Genomic DNA, 20,077 nt, shown 5'->3' with positions numbered 1-20,077 from the left:
CATCTCTTACCTTAGCAGGACAATTAAGGAAAATCCTGCTCCCACTTTATTACCATAGTAAAGATAGTGGACATTGTTGTCTATGCTTAAGACAGCAAGAATCAAACATTCTGCTTTGCTTCATCGAGGAAGTGGCAAGGAAGCAAAAGTACTAGGTTAGCTTTTGCTTTGTGCTAGGGGAGTAATGGCGTGGGGCGCTGTGGCGTCTTCAGATTACTTTTGACTCTACTGAGAGTGACACTGACGCCAGGATAACCAACAAAGAACGATCTGTGCGTTAGTGTGAACAAAGTGTCTCATAAAACACAATAAACACTTAAGAGAAGTGTGATCAGCTTCTTTAGTGATAAGATTGTGAACAATAAAGACAAATCTTGTGGAACACAGTGTACCAGTGTGCGTATTCCTAGACTATGGAAGACGTGGACATCCAAGGACACTTCAGCTTCTATCAAGTCACCGATATCTGTCGAAGGTGTGAAGAACACCATAGCTCATGCTACAAGAGCAAGGTAGGTTACGAATTTCTTGTAGTACGGGGGACTGCGCAGTTTTTGAGTCGCAAGGAGTTTGTAATCAACCTATAGTCGGCAGTTAGGTGCGGACTTTTGAGTCCACACAAGTAAGTTTGTCAGCCATCAGTGAATGAAATATGCTGACATAACACCCCCTAGGGGTAATTTATAATCTTACAAATTATAAATCTTTACAGCCCGTTGAGAGATGACTTCGACAGCTTCTCAAGACCTCGTCTGCAGGGGCGGCTGTGCAGGCGATGAGCTGTCTTTCTAAGTTAAGTACAAACTCTTTAAACTTAGCTGGTAATGCCATTTCTCAACAACACCATTAGAAATGTTTCACACATTTCAGTTCAGTAGGATTCATTATTACCGTTATTTTCCATGCAGTCCTGAGAGCTTAGAAACGGGATGAAAACGTTATGAGGGAGAAAGGGGGGACTGTAATATATTTTGCCTGTACGCTTGCCAAACTTTCAACAATCAATACTTTACTCATATGGTTAATTATACAGTAGTCTTTATAGAGTAATATGTAGTCTCTTGTATAAAGTTGTGTACATCACAACGCCTGTACCATGTTTGAGTGTGGACAGCCTAGAATCAGAGATCGAGTAGTCTCTCAACACTAGCCGAAGGGGTATATGTTCACGTTTCCTCTCGACTCTTGGACATACAATATTTCTCGTAAAATGAAGGCCACTTTCTCTCACATCACTCACAAATGACCACAAGCACAGAATACTCATTCTCCTATCTTGCTAAAACAGGTGTATACTATATGCATTAAACAGTAACTCACAGTGTTTCTAAAAATCTTCGTGACCCACACTCAGACTCAGACTGATTATTATAGGTAATTGGTCTCTTTAGTTTCTTCAAAGGAGTGAACTGGACTTGGAACGTATATATTACATACATTTTAATTCAATAAATTTGGATATTACCTTCCATATGATGACATGAATGCTTCTGAGTTCCTACAGATTTTCGACACTAACAGTTTACTGCATTATCAACTCACGATGCACTCCGCAGCATAAGTTGATCTTTTATTTTAATTGCGTGTATTGAGGCACCAGGGACTACGATTAGGGAATACAGAGATACCTTCCTCGAATCGAACAGCAACCAAAATACAATTAGTTTTCCTAGCCTTTGATAATTGTGTGCCTTATTTTGTTCGCTAAACGCAAGATCTGATGTAATAATTCGTTAACATTTTTTTTGAGTTGGTCTAATTTGCGTTTTGTATCCAGTACTCGTTTTCAGATCGTGGTTTTTCCATATGTATTCTGTTGTATTTGCACATGACATTAGTTTCGCTTCGATTAACGGAATCCTTTGAAGATATCTTTGTATTTTCTTGTTTATTTTGGTATTATCTGCAAAGGACAATATGGTGAGTGAGAAACAGTAAAAGTGCCAGGACAAGTGCCTTATGGTACTAAAATTCATGTTCTGATAAAAATGGACAAATTTTGGTTTATCACAGCGGTTTGGGATGAGATTATAAGAATTTTTAACATCCATTTCACTACATTCCCTATTATAACTACTAGTTTTATTTGATATACTGTCACTTCTTGGTCATATTTGTCATATTCCTTTGAAAAAATTATATACACGACGATTACATTTTTTTACAAATGCTCTGGAACTTATCAAAGTCTATTACAACTAGCACACATGTACTTGGTTGTGGAGCTAGTGAATTTTCATAAAACTCTTACGATGCCTTCCGTGCACCCTCTCAAAGATTTTTAAATAGCCATACGAATATTTATTTTTATATTTCTCTAGTTCCCTCATTTTATTGTAGATATACGTCTGCCTTCTTTAGAGCCACTGAAATTTAACCTTTGCCTAAACTCTCGCCAAACTAAGCCAAACCCTCTGGCTAGTGGAACTGTTTTTATAAATGATGCTTGAAAACAAAGCACCAATAGTGCGATACCACGAAGAGGAAGATTCCCTCCATGGATAAGTATTCAATAAATGTTCGTATTCTTTAATACAACACACAAATCGTTACGTACTTGTCAAGGCTCCGAACTTGATCTGTACCAGAACCTTTGAGAATGTGGAACCTTCCGTCTCCTGAGATGAGGCCTGCCTGACCCCTAGCATCAGCTATGCTAGGATTTTTGCCGTCTCCCTGAAGCCACTGTATTCCACCATCAGCATAATGGAGAAGTACATATGTGTCCAGCATATCAGTCACAATGATAAGTTGGTATGTATTTACCTAAAGAAGAAAAATCGAGTTAAAAATGTACATCAACATGTAACAATAATAATTTAGAAGAATTTCCAGTAGAAATAATAGGTATACGAACTGTGCAATGGTAACAATAATTATAACTGATCATTCACAATTCTAAAATCTTGAAGTATCACAATGCACAACTTTATTGAAGAATAAAAAGTTACAATACAATGGATGGAACTCTACACAAATAACCCACATTTAGGAGACGGAAACTTAGCACAACGTTTCTGCCTGACTGACCATTAACAATTCACAGTGAATCGAGAAGAGAAGGAAACCAGAATGTACACTTGTGGGTGGTAACAGAGTGGAAGAATAGGAGAAAGAAGTAGTAGAGGTAGTTTTAATAGTAGCAGTGGTAGTAGTGATAGAGACAGTAGTGTAGCAGCCATAAAAGTCAAATTAAGAAGGTAGCAGCAGAGGTAGTAGGTAACTAGGGAAATAATATTTAGAGAGATTGAAGCATTAGTGAAGAATTTGTGGTATTAGTAGTGGTAATAGTGGAGATAGTCTGTAAGAACAAAAGAAGAGAGAGGAGTACTGAAGGAGAGCTACTGGGACATAGGCAACGGACAAAATCCCCTGTGTGACAAATCCCCTATAGGACATAGTCATAGACAGATGACAAGACAAGAAATGACAATACATGATAAGTGAAGAGGTAAGGAAAGGAAGGCATCTACAGAGACAAAGCCAGAACTAAGATTAATGTTAGAAATGTTATGTATAAGGGATGCTTCAACAAGACAGCGCTGAACGCTTCTTTGGTGCTTTGTAAGAGTTAAAAATAGTGGCAAGTTTCTCCAAGGTGTTGGAGATCACAGGAGCAGGAAATGGAGTGGACACCGGAGCATCAGTGGTAGATGATATGAAATAGATTACAATGAAGGATATTAGTCTGGCGAAACGTAAGCTTGATATCTAAAGGACGGAAAGTGTTGTTAAGATTTAGGAGATTGAAAATATAGTCAAGGTAAATAAGAGGATATTTCACAGGGGAAGAGAGTTTTGGAGAGAGAAAAAAAAGTTCGTTAAGCACGTAAGTAGCAAGGGTGAAAATTTCTTTTTGCAATAAATCTACGAAAATCAGTCTGAACATAAAAAAAATACATTTATCATTTATTTTAAGAATATTTAATAAACTTACCTATGATAAATTTAAAAGAATTTGGATAAAAAAAATATGAGTTAAAAGGTTAGGGGAGCTTTTGAAGTTATGTTTGGACCTAAAAAATTTTTTTATATATATGTCGTGCGGACTAGGTAAAACTTTGAAAGAATTTTAAAGAAAATTTTGTTACATATTTTTAATTATTTTATTCTAAACAAATAATGTTTTCCCCTTTATAACCGTAGTCTTCTGTTCTGTCTTTTCTAAAATGCATTAAATTTTGCCAAGCAGCACTAAATATCCCCAGGGAAGTAATAGTATTTGTTGTGATATTTTTAGAGCACTTTGACAGCATATATCACTCAACTCTCACTGGCATCAAGAAACATACACAACACAAAGAAAACAGAGACAAAATTCAACAAACAATTAAAGTAAAGAAAATAAGCACTCAACATATATACTAGTATACCAGGATAAAATAATCAGCAACAGTTAAGTTCATTTATTAATGTCCAAGACTCGCCAGAAAGTTCCCTGACTTCCCTACAGGTACCTCGGTAATTATAAAAATCATGACAAAGGCAGAAGGGTCTAAGCCGAGTGCATTTTTTTAAAAATGTGATCCAGTCAGTGGCACGTCACAACCTATACAAAGGAAGACAAGAGCACCTGAGAACAAGTGACTGTGAGCAAAATGAATATGTCCGACCCTCAAAGATTAACTGGTTTTTTTTTTTTGTTTTATTATACGGTGATCTTCAAGAAAATACCCTGTTTGCCCGCTGGTTGTAGGGGCCCACGCCATCCCAGGTGACTATGAAAACACCCTGCGGCTCGAAACTGGCTGCACTGCTGAAATACTGTTGTACATCAAACTTCGCTCGTGATATTGTGCCTGGGTCTGATGTTTCTCTGAAGGGAAAAAAATGGACATATATATCTAAAATTAATCTGTTATGAAGAAAAATGAAAACTATAAATTCGAAATATCTCAGTTTCATGTAATTAGTTTTCTAGCATTTATATATGAAAGAAGAAAAAAACATCATATAGGTTTTTATTAATATTTTAAGCCTGGAATAAATTATTTTACGGCCTCTCGTTCTGTTACGTTTAGGAGATAAGCCATGTTTGTAAGAACTGGCGAGTCCAGTCCAGAGTGGAAGTGTGTGGGTGCTCTCTAATGAAGCAACACATGTGGTTACCACTGCTGTAGCGTGTCAGTGGCCAATTTATGAGATTATTCTACCCTTGCAACCCATCCTGAGGCCAGGCTTCTTATACAACCACGATGTTGCTATTAACTATTTCATAGCTATCACAGCCTGAGGAGGTAGTGGCCCAGTTCATTGAAAATCTCTACCTTATCCTGGCAATATTTTTTTATACCTTCTGATAGAAGGTAAAGCCTTAGGCAATAAATATTGACACAGTGTTTTCTTATTGTGTCTATAGGGCCTCTGCTTTTTAATGGATTTGCTTAACATTTTCTCTTGTATCTTTTACTTCAGTACTTTTCATGGTAGTTTGCAAATTTGATATTTATCCCTTCAGTATCTTCCAGATATACTTTGTCAAGCATGTCTCTCTCATTTCTGCTTCAGAGTACATTCCAAGTAATGTAAAGTTCAATATTCACTCTCCGGGCTGTAAATGACCTTTGTACATTCTCGAGCTCTTATATCGCTTATGCCTTGAATGGAGTTGTGATTACAAAACATTTTTCTAGAAGTGGGAACACAAGTGATTTGAGAAGTACCAACAGCAACATAATTTAACTTTCATTGAAAGTTCTCTTTATCCACCCTGTTACTTTTATGGCCTCTGCTGCTTTTGTGTTACTGGATTCTCAAAAAAAAAAAAGATAGGTCGGCTGACATTATTATTCCTGTGTCGTCTGCACGTTCCCTTCTTTTTACGAAATGGTCCTCCTGCCTTTTGTATCCAGTGTTCATATTGAGTTTTTCGCTATTTAGCTATCCAGGCAACTAGAATTTATCACCACTTAAAACCGTGTTATTTTTAATTACCCAATGTGAGACTTGTTGACAGCTACTTGTAATTTACCTTTTTGCCTTCTTTTAAGGCACCTTTCTTGCTGATTTTGGTATCGTCTGCCAAGTATAATAGAATAATACAAAACTATATTTGGTGATTTTATTTACTTGCTTCTGGGATGATAAACACTGAAGATGCCAGGACGGTGCCGTGGGCTACTGAAATTTTTATGCTTTTAAGACTAAAACTGAAACGTTTTTCTGTATCTAACACTATTATGACAGACGTTTCTCACCCACATTTTTGTAGGATAACCTTTCAACTAAGTGAAACCTTACTGTTGACTTGCTATAAATGTACCTTTCAGTAAATCTACCATACCACATATATAAGAAATGTAAGGAAAAAAAAGCAGATTGGCCTTAGAGCTGGTGCTGACTACAAACCTAACTATAGTTTTACAGTTATCAAAAAATTGTGCAGTTTTGCAATTAATACAATTAATTAAAGTAGTAAGGTAACGCAGTGAAGCACTCGTAAGCACAGAATATATGACGAGTCTCTTGAAAGTAGAAACCATGGAAGCCCTGCTAAGAATTAGGAGTCATCTTGCTAGTGACGATAAGTGATGCAAAGTGCTAAAATTATTCAATAACTTTGTGAAGAAAAGTGAACCAGAGGTTACAGATACACCTTCAACATCAAACCTAAAATTTGTAGAGTAATTTAAACAAGGAAGAATAAGCAGAATTTTAGGAAATAATTATTTTTAGACGTCTAAAACTGTTATACAACATGGTAAGTAGCTATAACTGCAATTTATTACTGGTTCTTCATTTGGCCTTTGTGAAAAAAAAAAATGTCTAGTATTATCTAGAAAAACAAACCTAATAACATGGTTGCTTCTGTTCTTTTAGCCACCTTTCTGTTAAAAAATTATGTCAAGCATGTTGAGTCAGGCATAAGAGTTAAGAATTGAGCTTTTATATTACAAATTAAATTGTTTGTCATCCTAATGGCTCTAGGATTTTTATGCACTTGTGTACGTACTTTCATCCATATTGTCGGTATTAACATAGCTTCTATCTTCATATCAAAGTTATCTTATGACAATGAGATTCTCTCCTTGATCATTATTTACTTATTATATTAAACACTATATGAATATATCTCGCATAGCAACTAATAACATGTCCATTAACAAAATCTGGTACATATATTAAAAAAAATTATAAAAATTTAATAAACAGTTTTTAAAGATTCCATCTCACAATGAATTAGATGAAAGAGCTGATAAATTAGCCGAAGAAAGTAGTTTGAAGGAATAAACTGAATATAACAATAGTCAAGAATTAAAATTAGTAACAGAAGAGAAGTAAATAAGGAATATAAATGCCCTAGAAATTTGATTAGAGGTTTGAATCAAACTACATCTCACTATATCAACATAAACATAGATAAGTGCATTAACGGAGCTACTTACACTGTAAACAAACTGATCATTTTTCTTTTATAACTGTCTTCAAAAAGAAATTTGATAAGTTCCTAAAAAAGTTTTCTAGGTCATCTGGGTCGCGTCTCTCAAGTATCAACCAGGAGACCTGGTCAGAGACAGGGTGTTCTGCAACGCTGGTGCCTAGACCCATCAGAAGGTATGTAGTCCATCCTTTTACCCGTATCAACTTATTGCCGCCTCACCTCACTTGGAGCCACATAGACTTTTGAATTGCCTTTATTGTTTGTTGTTGTGATAAATGATTTTTGGTGCATAGTTTAAATCTGCACTAATTTCATGGTCTTAACTCTAGGCATGATTTCAGTGCTCGTATCACGAATTACAACGGTATCTTCTCGCTGGGCCTTGTTTTGTATATTCAGTGTCGGAATCGAAAACAAGTAACTTGTTGGCAATATCACGACATGTTCCGTATAGTCACTGCCGATGTCTTGATCAGATTGATATTTAATCTCATATTTAAATTGAAGTAAGCCCTCAGCATATATCAAGGGATGTATCATTGACGAAAATTTGTAGCAAGTGAAAATTTGTAGTAAGGAATGGAGGCGTGAGCAGAATATATACTAGTCCAGGTAATTATATAAATATGACCCAGCTGCATTCTTGGTTCTTTTGCTCCATGATGGGTGGTTAGCACGGAGGTCTATATCACCTGCTGGTGTTTGTAGCTGATCTAGATAAAAATATAAATAAGCTGTACTCAGCGTTTCTCCTGCGTTGTTCGTATAAAATTGAAACACGTACCCCTAGTAGAATTGGTTAACTCTCATGTATTTGCATGAGAGAATGTTACGTTTTAGCATAAGTTGCTTTTTCTATGCAGTTACTTCTGAACTGTCGATTTAAATATGGATTGTGTGTAGGTGACAGTAACGATTCAGATATATCGATAAGATCTAGTTTAGATGTCCCTTCTTTCTCCACTTGAGCCAAATTATACCTATTACATGTACTGTTCTGAGGTAGTTGTTTCCACCATCGCCGTACCTGTACCAGATGGTCCCAGCCTGCCTGGTGTCAACGTCAGAATAGAAGGGAGCGATGATGGGGTACTCGAGGGGAAACTGGACGTTGAAGAAGTTGGGTATCTCAGTCAAAAAGGAGACGAAGCCATTTGAATTCACCTGCGAAAGAGAGAGATCACAGATTTACTTAATCTGATATGTATTTTTTTTTAAGGGCCAAGGGTTACCAACAGAGAACCAGGAGCGAAAATCTAGTCCCTGAGGGGCTGCAAAGACTAGCTAATACATCACCCAGTTAAGGTTGGAAATGCGCATATGCCGTCTGGAGTCTTAATTCTCTAATTTTTTTTTTCATAAAAAAAAGTAAAAAAAAAAATCCTAAATGTACAATTTTCATAAATAATTCCTGCAACATAAATTTTCTTAATACCATAATTATTTATCTTAAAACAATGATGTCCGTTAAAAATGTGGAATATATAAATTATAAGTGTTTCTCCCTACATAAGTTTCTGACAAACTGGACTGTCAAGACTCGCGACAACACGTGTAATATTAACGCCGCAGTACACCTTTACTTTAGTTGCACTTATATCCTTTTAACTAACCTTTACTCTAAGCTGAACGATAATTTAACCACAAAGATAGAGCTAAGAGAAAAATTGCAGTGTATACACTGAGAGCTGCACCTCACAATTTATGCATCCTGGAAGCCTTTATTGAAAGTGTAGCATTATATCGCCAGTTGATCACTAAACATTTCAGGTATAGTGGAATAATTATATCGGCAATTTGATGATTTCTGAGTCTTCAGCTATTGTTTATAATATGGGTTTAGAAAATTTCTGTAATATAAGAATGTCAACACGGAGTATTTACAACGAAGAACATATCTCAAGGTGTATATTAAGGTATTATAAAGGTTTAAAGTGTTCTTTATATGAATGTTCAAATAAATCAGAACCTAATGATCCAAGTATAGTTAATATGCTTTAACCTGAACACAGAATGTTCTCCTGTTAGCTGTAAAATTAAATAAAAATATTTGCATAGGTATAGATAAATGGTAAATCTTGTCTTCCTTCCTGACTCAACATCTCTTTTTTTTTGTGGGGGAGGGGATATTTGTGTAGATAACCCTACACGTAAATGATGTCTGGGAAACATTCAGTGCCATGTTCACTACTATCCTTGATGATATTGCATCAGTTAAACGAAGAACTGAACCCTGGATGACTGCTGGGGTATTAGATAATATCAAATCCAAGGATCAGTTGCTAAAAAGATTTAAGGCAAAGAGACAGGATACTGCACTGCTGAATAAATTCCAAAGGGTAAGGAACAGATTGAAGAGGCTTATAAAAGCACTAAAGGCATGGCACTATTACTGAAAAATCGAAGAATATAAGAATAAACCCAGAAAGCTCTGGCAACATCTAAAACAGTTGGGGTATAGAAATGAATCCGTAGATAGATCTAAAATAGTGGTAAATATCGATAACGAGGTATGCTATGAAACAGCTAAAGTGGCAAATTGTTTTAATTCATATTACACATCTGTTGCATCAACACTAGTAAATGCATTACCAGTTCCATCAAATATCTTTAACACAGACTCCAATGAGTTTAAAACATGCTACACTAATAAAGGCGTCACCCCAAACAGTTACCGACTTCGTGCGAAAAGAACTAAGTAAGTCAAACCCAACTAAGAGCACTGGTCCAGATAACATCCCGGCTGAGTTCCTAAAAGATAGTGCTTCTGAACTCAGAAGAACTCAAGTCATCGATTGAAGACCAGAACGACTGGGCCATGGTAGAAAGTGTCGTGAAGATTTCCAACGCCTGCACGATGCTTAAGGTCACATTTCAGGACATTAATAATGGCCGCCAGAGCCCTGCAGATGGCCTAGCCATTTCATTTTATTACATCAACCCTCAACAGATTTAGCCAGAACGCTTCAAATATATAACACCTTGTTGGACTTGCTACTCCTATAACCACTCCACCACTGAATGCCATAGCAAGAATGGGAAGATTTGTTCCACATGTGGGAGTGACGGGCATGATTATCGCTTTTGCACCTCAACTACTGCCTCCATTTGCATCAGCTGTAAGAGTGACCATCACACTCTAGCAGCCAAATGTTCTGTTCGTAAGGAGATCTTATTAATGAAGATAAAAGAAGACCTTAAGACGACCGTTAATTCCCCTGCTAATGCTGCTATAGTTAAACTCCAAACGGCCACTACCAAGATCCTGCATGCTACCCAACAGACGCCACCAACCACCACCACTTCACTACCCGACGGTATTTCAACACAAATTTACTACTGCATGTTGTTTGCTCACATGCAAAACGCAGAGCACCTTGGGTCCTACAACATGATTATTAATGAACTCTTTGCACTAAAGAACATGCCATCCTTTAACTTCCCAGAATGCCCTCCTTCCGCCAATATACTGAAGATCATCCCAAAAATCGTCAGCTTCACTGCACCAGATGATTTGCAGCACATGGCTCTTGATAATGACAATTGTTCGCACCCAGAACCCACCAATGAGAAGCCACCATTGCCTCCACTCATCACAGAAACTAACCAATCAGCACCAGGAGCATCTTCCGCCTCCTCAGCTACTATGGACCAATCAGTGAACTCGCCCTAAACGCCTCAACCACCAACCAAGAAGGCAAAACCTACACCTTCAGCTCGTCAAAGAATGGAGCCAGATAACGCTACTCCTTACCCACACAGGAATGACGTCACTTTCTATACAACCGAAGATCACGAATGTGAGATGACTTCGACCAACCTGTACAAACAAATTGCGGCAAGGACAGTAAAGTTCACCTGCAGCCATGGCACCTACTGTTCTTTCTCAACACTACTAGAGACCTTAAAACAAGTAATAGAAGACCCAGCAATTGAGACCAAGAAGACAAGATTACTCATCCCAAGATCAACACTCAGAACTCTCAAAAATGCATCTACTACCGTCAACACGGAAATTGTGTGACACAGTCACAACTCCCATTAAACTACTGCATCTCAAATGACTAATCGCCACACAGCAGCCTCCTTGCCCCCGTCTCCTACTCCTTGCCTACCGCCAGCCACCAGTCACCAACAAGATTAATTAACACCCACCGCGCAAGATGCAGCCAGCCCTAAGTCGTGCTCTCATGCATTTTACATCGTCGTCGACATGTGCTTCACATCGCCTTGCAGCTGGGTTTAGCCCCGGCTCTTATTCTACAACTAAAGACATTCCTCTCGCCGGTTATTCTTCGTCTGTCCCCATTTCCCCGCTCACCCAGTTGTGGGTCTTACCTGTGAGCCTACCTACCTACTTGTGCTCCAGAATCTCTACAACTACTGTGCTCTTCACACCAACTCTAAGGCTGAGGGACCGATTACCTCATCTTTTGTATATAGTTCTACTGTCTTCAAATTATGTCATGGAATCTGTATTGATAAAGCTACTGGATGGGGAAACGTCTACAATACAGATACCTAGATGTTGCATATGTGTCTAATTTTCATCTTGTCGGTATAGTATAGCCTACCATTCATGTACAACTTGTCAAACACCGCAACATCATGGAATCTTGGTTCAGAGGACATTTAAATAACCTTCTTCACGGCTACTACAACTACAACTACCACTACGAATGAATGAACAAGTGCAGATAAGATTCCAATGGGATAAGCGGGGAAGACGGAATAGACGAAGCATAGCCTGGTTGACCAGGCAAACAACAGACGAGCCTGGCCCATGGCCGGGCTCAGAGAGTAGATAAACTCTCGAAACTCTTCAAAGGTATACCTTTGAAGAGTATACCTTTGAAGGTATAGCGTTGGAGAGGAGTGTTCTTAGTCGTAGAAATAGAGCCAGGGCACTTGTAGAATACAAATTCCCCTCCCCAACGGGGGTCGAAGGAACATAAGAACATAAGAACACAAGAAAGGAGGATCACTGCAGCAGGCCTGTTGGCCCATACTAGGCAGGTCCTTTACAATCCATCCCACTAACAAAACATTTGCCCAACCCAATTTTCAGTGCCTTCCAAGAAATAAGCTCTGATAACTCTATCCGCTCATTTGTAAGTCCCAATCAAATCAAATCCCTCCCACTCATATATTTATCCAACCTAAATTTGAAGCTACCTAAGGTTCTAGCCTCAATAACCCAACTAGGTAGACTGTTCCACTCATCAGCTACCCTATTTCCAAACCAATACTTTCCTGTGTCCTTTCTAAATCTAAACTTGTCTAATTTAAATCCATTACTGCGGGTTCTCTCTTGGAGAGATATCCTCAAGACCTTATTAATATCCCCTTTATTAATACCTATCTTCCACTTATACACTTCGATCAGGTCTCCCCTCATTCTTCGTCTAACAAGTGAATGTAACTTAATAGTCTTCAATCTTTCTTCATAAGGAAGATTTCTAATGCTATGTATTAATTTAGTCATCCTACGCTGAATGTTTTCTAACGAATTTATGTCCATTCTGTAATATGGAGACCAGAATTGAGCTGCATAATCTAGGTGAGGCCTTACTAATGATGTATAAAGCTGCAGTATGACCTCTGGACTTCTGTTGCTTACACTTCTTGATAAAAATCCCAGTAATCTATTTGCCTTATTACGTACGCTTAGGCATTGCTGTCTTGGTTTAAGGTTGCTGCTCACCATAACCCCAAAGTCCTTTTCGCAATCTGTATGGCTAAGTTCTACATCATTTAACTTATACATGCTAGGGTTATGGACACTCCCGAGCTTCAGAACCTTGCATTTATCTACATTGAACTGCAGCTGCCACTTTTCTGACCAAAAATATAGTTTGTTTAAATCCTCCTGAAGTTCCCTAACATCTACGTTTGAATCAATTATCCTACCTATCTTTGTGTCATCGGCGAATTTGCTCATATCACTAGTAATTCCCTCATCAAGGTCATTGATATATATTATAAACAACAACGGGCCCAAGACTGATCCCTGTGGAACGCCACTTGTTACTGATCCCCACTCGGATTTAACCCCATTTATGGACAACACTCTCTGCTTCCTGTCTGTGAGCCATGACTCGATCCATGAGAGCACTTTTCCCCCAATGCCATGAGCTGCCACTTTCTTTAACAGTCTTTGGTGCGGAACTCTATCAAAAGCCTTACTAAAATCTAAGTAAATAATATCAAATTCTTTATCGTGGTCAACACCCTCAAAAGCTTTACTGAAGAAAGTTAATAAATTAGTTAGACAAGACCGGCCTCTTGTGAATCCATGCTGAGCAACTGTGTCTTGTCAGTGAGAATGACGATGACTACCACTAGCCCATCCCTTTGGTATGACCTACTTCCACTGGGAAATCACCTTTACCAGTGACTATGCCCTCGTCTGCTACCCATCCCTATCCACTTGACGCCTATATAAGCGCCAGTCTCCTTCCCTGTGCTTCAGAATCTCTACAGCTACGGTGCTCTTCACACCAACTCCAAGGCTGAGAGACTGATTACTTCATCTTTTGTATATAGTTCTACCGTCTTCAAGTTATGTACTAGAATCTGTATTGATAAAGCCACTGGATGGCGAAACGTCTACAATAAAGATACCCAGATGTTGCATATATGGCTGATTTACATGTTGTCGGTATTGTATACTATTCATGTACAACTCCTATTATTTATGCATCTTGATATGAAGCCAAGGATCCTGTTCTCTTCATTGCGAACACTTATGCACTGTTGTCATGGTTTTAGATTACTGTTAACCAGAACTCCTAAATTCTTTTCGCAGTCAGTAATATTAAGATCTACATTTCTTTAATTTGAAGACTGAGAGACTTAAGCAACATATGGGAATCTTTATTAAGGCAACGTTTCGCTACACAGTGGCTTCTTCAGTCCAATACAAAGCAAAGAGGGGTAAAAAGAGGAGGAATTTGAGGTAATCAGTCCCTCAGCCTGGAATCGATGTGTTCAGTCCATCACTCTTGTAGAAAGTACAGCATATGGCCTGAGAAGTGACTTATATACTGTAGTCAGGTGAGTGGAAGCAGGTGGAGGCGGGATCACAGTGGAACCATCCACTAATGTGAGTAGGTCTTCGTCCGAAGGTTGGACAGGTATTGAAGAAATCTTTGTACCAAGTTCCCATGATGTTGCAGTGTCTGACAGATGTGATAAATGGTACATAATTATATAAGCCACTTCTCCTGCGGTATGCTGTACTTTCTTCAAGAGTGATGGACTGAACACATCGATTCCAGGCTAAGGGACTGATTACCTCAAACTCCTCTTCTCTTTACCCTTCTTTGCTTTGTATTGGACTGAAGAAGCCACTGTGTGGCGAAACGTTTCCTTAATAAAGATTCCCATATGTTGCATAAGTGTCTCAACCTTCACCCTGTCGGTTTTCATAACCATTTATTACATTATTTAATTTATATGTGGCATGGCTATTTTCCTGTCTAATGTTTAGAACATTGCATTTGTCTATATTAAACTGCATCTACCACTTTTCCGACCACTGCATCAGTCTATTCAAATCTTCCTGGAGCTCTGTAATGTCCTCGTCAGAATGAATTCGACGGCCTATTTTGGTATCATCGGCAAACTTACTTATGTCGCTCATGTCGCTTATGTCCCTCATCTATATCGTTTATGTAGAATGTGAACAACAAGGGGTCCAACACTGACCCCTGTGAAACACCGTTCGTGACTCTTCCCCACTCTGATTTCTCCCCATTTATGCAAACTCTCTGCTGCCTATCTGTCAACCACGCCTCTATTCAGGAAAAAATTTCTCCTATTTCGTATGCCTTAATTTTCTCCAACAGTCTCTGATTTGGGACTCTCAAAAGCCTTCCTGAAGTCCATATACACAATATCATATTCATTACCATGATCTTCCTCCTCAATATCTTAGTGACTTCGCTAAAGATTCTACCACAGCTACCACTACAACCTTAAAATAAAACAGCCATCATTACACAAAACCATAGCCCCCATTACAGACGTAGTAGAGTCTTCTCCGGGAAGAAAATGTTGGTCTACTTCTAGAAACAGCTGGTGGTGGTGTCTTTGGCTTGGCTACTGAGATAGTGCAGGTCTAGAAACTGCACAAATTGAGAATGCATCTACCACAAATTTTAGCCAACAAAAAGCAAAATGGTGTAAATTCTATGCTTAGGGCATCTGTAAGCATGGAATATCGGGAAAAACAAATGGGACATGCAACTTTGATCATCCTAAAAAATGCCGCAACCTCCTGTCTAAAGGAGTGTGTTGTTCTATCTCCTGCAAATTCTTCCACCTTGAAACGTGCCACTCATCAATCCTCGAAAAACAATGCTACAACACCAACTGCCCTGCATACCATTTAAAGGGAATCAGTAGGTACAGACCCCGTTAAACAAATCATAGTAGTTACGACAGCCCCACTCCAAGTGATTTTTTTAGCGGCAGGAAACGAAGAAAGAAAATGGAAATAAATATCCAAACTAATCCATCACCTTGTTGGACTGAAGGCACAGCCAGTGGCCTCCCCTGTCCCTCAAGAACCACAACTACTGATGGCAGCAACAAAATACCCCCAACAAACACGCAATACAACTTCATTTACATTTGCTAATATACAGGGCCTTAAGCCATCCACAACCAACAAAATATCTTTCATAAGTGGATTTTTAGAGGAGTCAAATGCGAAGTTTGCAGATTTTACAGACTCACAAAAGACCACTTTGACAACGAAATATGAGTAACTGGGCACGACCTTTTTGGATGCGACAGAGAGAACAGGCAACAAGAGGTATGTGGCCTATATAGAGATACTGAACACCACAAATGATGTAGTTGAGGTTCTAACAAAAAAGATCGAGAACCAAAACTTAGCCATTGTAGTCCTTGTAGCTGTATATAAGCTACCAGATGCAATTTCCCAACAGCTCAAGGAACAGTTACTGAAAATTGACTACTGTCTGGAAAACCTTCCAGCTCCATCCCCAAACATCTTGGTGCATGATTTCAATCTAAGACATACATAATGGAAGAGTGTAGTAAACCATGTTATAGCAGATACTATCCTTGGAGGCAGCTCAGACGAAAAGTCACACACATACACACACACACACACACACACACACACACACACACACACACACACACACACACACACACACATGAGTTGCTGAATCTCTGCAATAAACACACCCTAAACCAGCAGATAGTGGAGCCGACAAGACTGGAAAACACACTTGACCTTATTTTCACAAATAATGAGGACCTGGTAAGAAATATAACAATATCAAAAACAACTAATTGAGATCATAATCTAATCGAAGTTCAGACTTGCGTGAGCAAGGGTCCAGACCAGCAAAATGCCCACAGCTACAAAGATGCCTTCACTAAATTAAACTTCAACATTAACTGGCATCAGGTAAACCAAGTCCTAAATAGAATATGTTGGGAAGATACCTTAACTAATATGGAACCAAACCAGTGCCTTGAAAGGATAACTTCCTGACAGCTGCAGTATGTTCAAGGTAAATTCTCCTAGGAAAAAAGAAGAGAAGAAGTAAACTGGAGAGAGAGAGAGAGAGAGATGGAGAGAGAGAGAGAGAGAGAGAGAGAGAGAGAGAGAGAGAGAGAGAGAGAGAGAGAGAGAGAGAGAGAGAGAGAGAGAGAGAGAGAGAGAGAGAGAGAGATGGAGAGAGAGAGAGAGAGAGAGAGAGAGAGAGAGAGAGAGGGGAGAGAGGGAGAGAGAGAGAGAGAGGGGAGAGATATAGAGAGAGAGAGAGAGAGAGAGAGAGAGAGAGACCTTCTTCATCTCATCCCAGAATCACATGCATATGCAGACGACTGTACACTGACATTCACTTATCCAAGAGAAGAAATGCCAGCTGCTCTAAGCTACATCAATCACCAGCTGAGAACTATATCAGCTTGGGGAAATAGATGGCAAGTAACATTTGCACCTGAGAAAACCCAAATGATGATCGTCTCTAGGCACCATGATGGTAATGCTGGTGCAGTAGTAAGGATGAATGGGAGGATGTTGGCACCTGGAGAAGAAGTTGATATCCTTGGGGTGAAATTTGACTCCAAACTAACCATGAAGAACCATGTTGTAAATCTTGCAAACAAGGCAGCCAGGAAGCTTACAGCACTTCGCCGTATCTCCCATCTGCTTGACAGTAGGGGTTGCAAGATCCTGTACGAGGCACAAGTACGCTCGCACCTTGAGTATGCTCCACTTTCTTGGTTTACCTGCCCCCCCTCTCATCTGCGACTGGATAGATCTGTCATTTCAGCAGAGCCTTCAACATAGGAGGGATGTGGGTGGCCTTACTGTTATGTACAAGGCCAATATTGTCAAAATACCACACTTGGATCCACTTCGAGGACAGCGTGAAACAAACTTTTATGCCACAAGACGGGCAGAAAGCAGCAACTTCACTCTGGCTGTACCCTTCTCCAGAACATCACTCCATCTGAGATCATACATACCCAGAATGACTAGAGTATGGAACACATTCGTACAGCATAATGATGTCAACGAGATAAAGTCAGTTGATCAAATGAAAATGCTGGCCCACAGATGGCTCCAACTTCATCCTGTTTCCTACTTGTATGTCTCATAACAATAAAAATGCTTTCAAATGAGCTGATGTAGGTAACAGCTCTTAGCTTGCCAATAAAGTTAGGAATCCTTAACCTGTAAATAGCTGTCAATAAAGCTAGGGATCCTTAACCTTGTCAAACCCTGTGTAAAAAAAAAAAAAAAAAAAAAAAAAAAGATATAGAGAGACAGAGAGAGAGAGAGAGAGAGAGAGAGAGAGAGAGAGAGAGAGAGAGAGAGAGAGAGAGAGAGAGAGACGCTCTCTTTACAGGAGATGGAGAAGAATCACTAAGTTCCTCAAGAAGGCTAGGTTATCTGAAACACGGAAGGAAGCACTAATCAAGGAAGTGGAAAGTATTGAGCTTAAGTTAAAGGATTCATACAGGATCCAGGAGAGACAGGAGAAGCTAACAGCAATTAGTGAAGTCTAAAGAAATTCAAAATGTTTCTGCTCATATGCCAAAAATAAGGAAAATACCACATCTAGTACTGGGCCCTTGCTCAGACAAGATGAGACTTCCACAGATGACAACAAGGAAATGAGTGGGATACTGAAGTCTCAAAACGTCTCTGTGTTTAGCGAGCAATTAATCGGTCTAAAGATTGACAATCCAAATTTTTTTTTTATGAATAACTTTCAAAACCCTGTCAATGTATGTCTAATTCCATTACACTTTGAGAAAAACATTGGCAACATGCCCAGCCCCAGGCCCAGAGTCTTGAAACTCAGTGTTCATTAAGAACACTGAGAAACCCCTTTTGCGTGCCCTAGGTATGCTATGGAGAGGCAGCATAGACACGGCTGAAATCCCAGAGTCACTAATTCCAACGGATATAGCCCCACTCCATAAATGTAGCAGCAAAGCAATAGCTAAGAACTATAGACCAATAATTCTAACGTTCCACTCACGAAAAATCTTTGAGAGAGTACTAAGAAGTATGACTGCAATTCACTAGGATTCCCAAAAATTGCACAATCCAGGGCAACATGGGTTCAGAGCAGGTCGCTCCTGCCTCTCGCTTTGGACCATTATGATATGGACTTGGATGCACTGGAAGATAAACAGAACGCAGATATAGTATACACAGATTTTGCAAAAGCCTTTGACAAGTGGGATCATAGTATAATAGTGCACAAAGAGTTGTGGTAAGCAGAGTAAAGTCAGAGAATACCATCGTGGAAAACTCTGCTCCACAAGGCACAGTATTCGCCCTCATCCTGTCCCTCATCCTCATATCAGACATAGACAGAGATGTAAACCATGGCACCGTGTCATCCTTTGTAGACGATACTAGGATCAGCATGAGACTGTCATCAATTGAGGACACGGTAAATCTCCAAGCAGATATAAACCAAGTTTTCCAATGGGGAACGGCAAACAATATGATTTTCGATGAAGACAAATCCCAACTAATCTATTATGGGAAACTCGAGGAAATAATAGTTATAACTGAGTATACTACAAACTCTAGTCATATAACAGAGCGGAAAAGTAGTATTAACGACCTGGGAGTAGTAATATCAGAGGATCTCACCTTCAAGGATCACAATTGTCACTATAACATCTGCAAGGAAAATGATAGGTTGGATAATGAGAACCTTCAAAAGAAGGCATGCGTAAAAAGAATCATACCACGAGTCTCAAAACTCCTGACAGCAGGTTCAAACCCCACCCGTGGTATGGCTTGTTTGAAATTGTGTCATTACGATTTCGTGAGTCAAGACATACGTAGGCACTGATGATTCTTTTTAAATCACTCATTCTCTATAAGTTGGAATACTGCTGTAAATTAACATCTCCATTCAAGAAAGGTTTAATCGTCCATCTAGAGAATGTACAGAGAACCTTTACTGCACATACAAGTTCCGTCAAACACCTTAACTACCGGGAACGCTTGGAAGCACTTGACTTATACTCACTGGAGCGCAGTCGAGAGAGATACTTCATACTCTACACTTGGAAAATCCTAGAGGGAATGGTTCCAAATCTGCACAGAGAAATCAATCCCTAGGAAAGCAAAAGAGTGGGAAGACAGTGCAACGCACCCTCAATGAAAAATAAGTA

The 20,077-nt window shown here is 39.1% G+C and overlaps 1 protein-coding gene across 6 annotated transcripts in view; it reads right to left on the bottom strand.

The window, feature by feature from the left end:
- Window positions 1-20,077, bottom strand: part of Ndg (Nidogen) — a 211,029-nt gene that overhangs the window by 134,109 nt on the left and 56,843 nt on the right. For all 6 annotated transcript variants that reach the window (XM_070089510.1, XM_053782899.2, XM_070089511.1 and 3 more), the window contains exons 3-5: window positions 8,409-8,545; window positions 4,675-4,816; window positions 2,558-2,766 (exon numbers count right to left, since the gene is read on the bottom strand). In XM_070089510.1, the coding sequence (XP_069945611.1) occupies window positions 2,558-2,766; window positions 4,675-4,816; window positions 8,409-8,545 (488 nt within the window). The remainder of the gene's footprint in view (window positions 1-2,557; window positions 2,767-4,674; window positions 4,817-8,408; window positions 8,546-20,077) is intronic.

Source organism: Cherax quadricarinatus, chromosome 28 (genome assembly GCF_038502225.1).
Source record: "Cherax quadricarinatus isolate ZL_2023a chromosome 28, ASM3850222v1, whole genome shotgun sequence".
Classification (NCBI taxonomy): domain Eukaryota; kingdom Metazoa; phylum Arthropoda; class Malacostraca; order Decapoda; family Parastacidae; genus Cherax; species Cherax quadricarinatus.
This window is presented reverse-complemented; position numbering and strand designations above follow the sequence as displayed.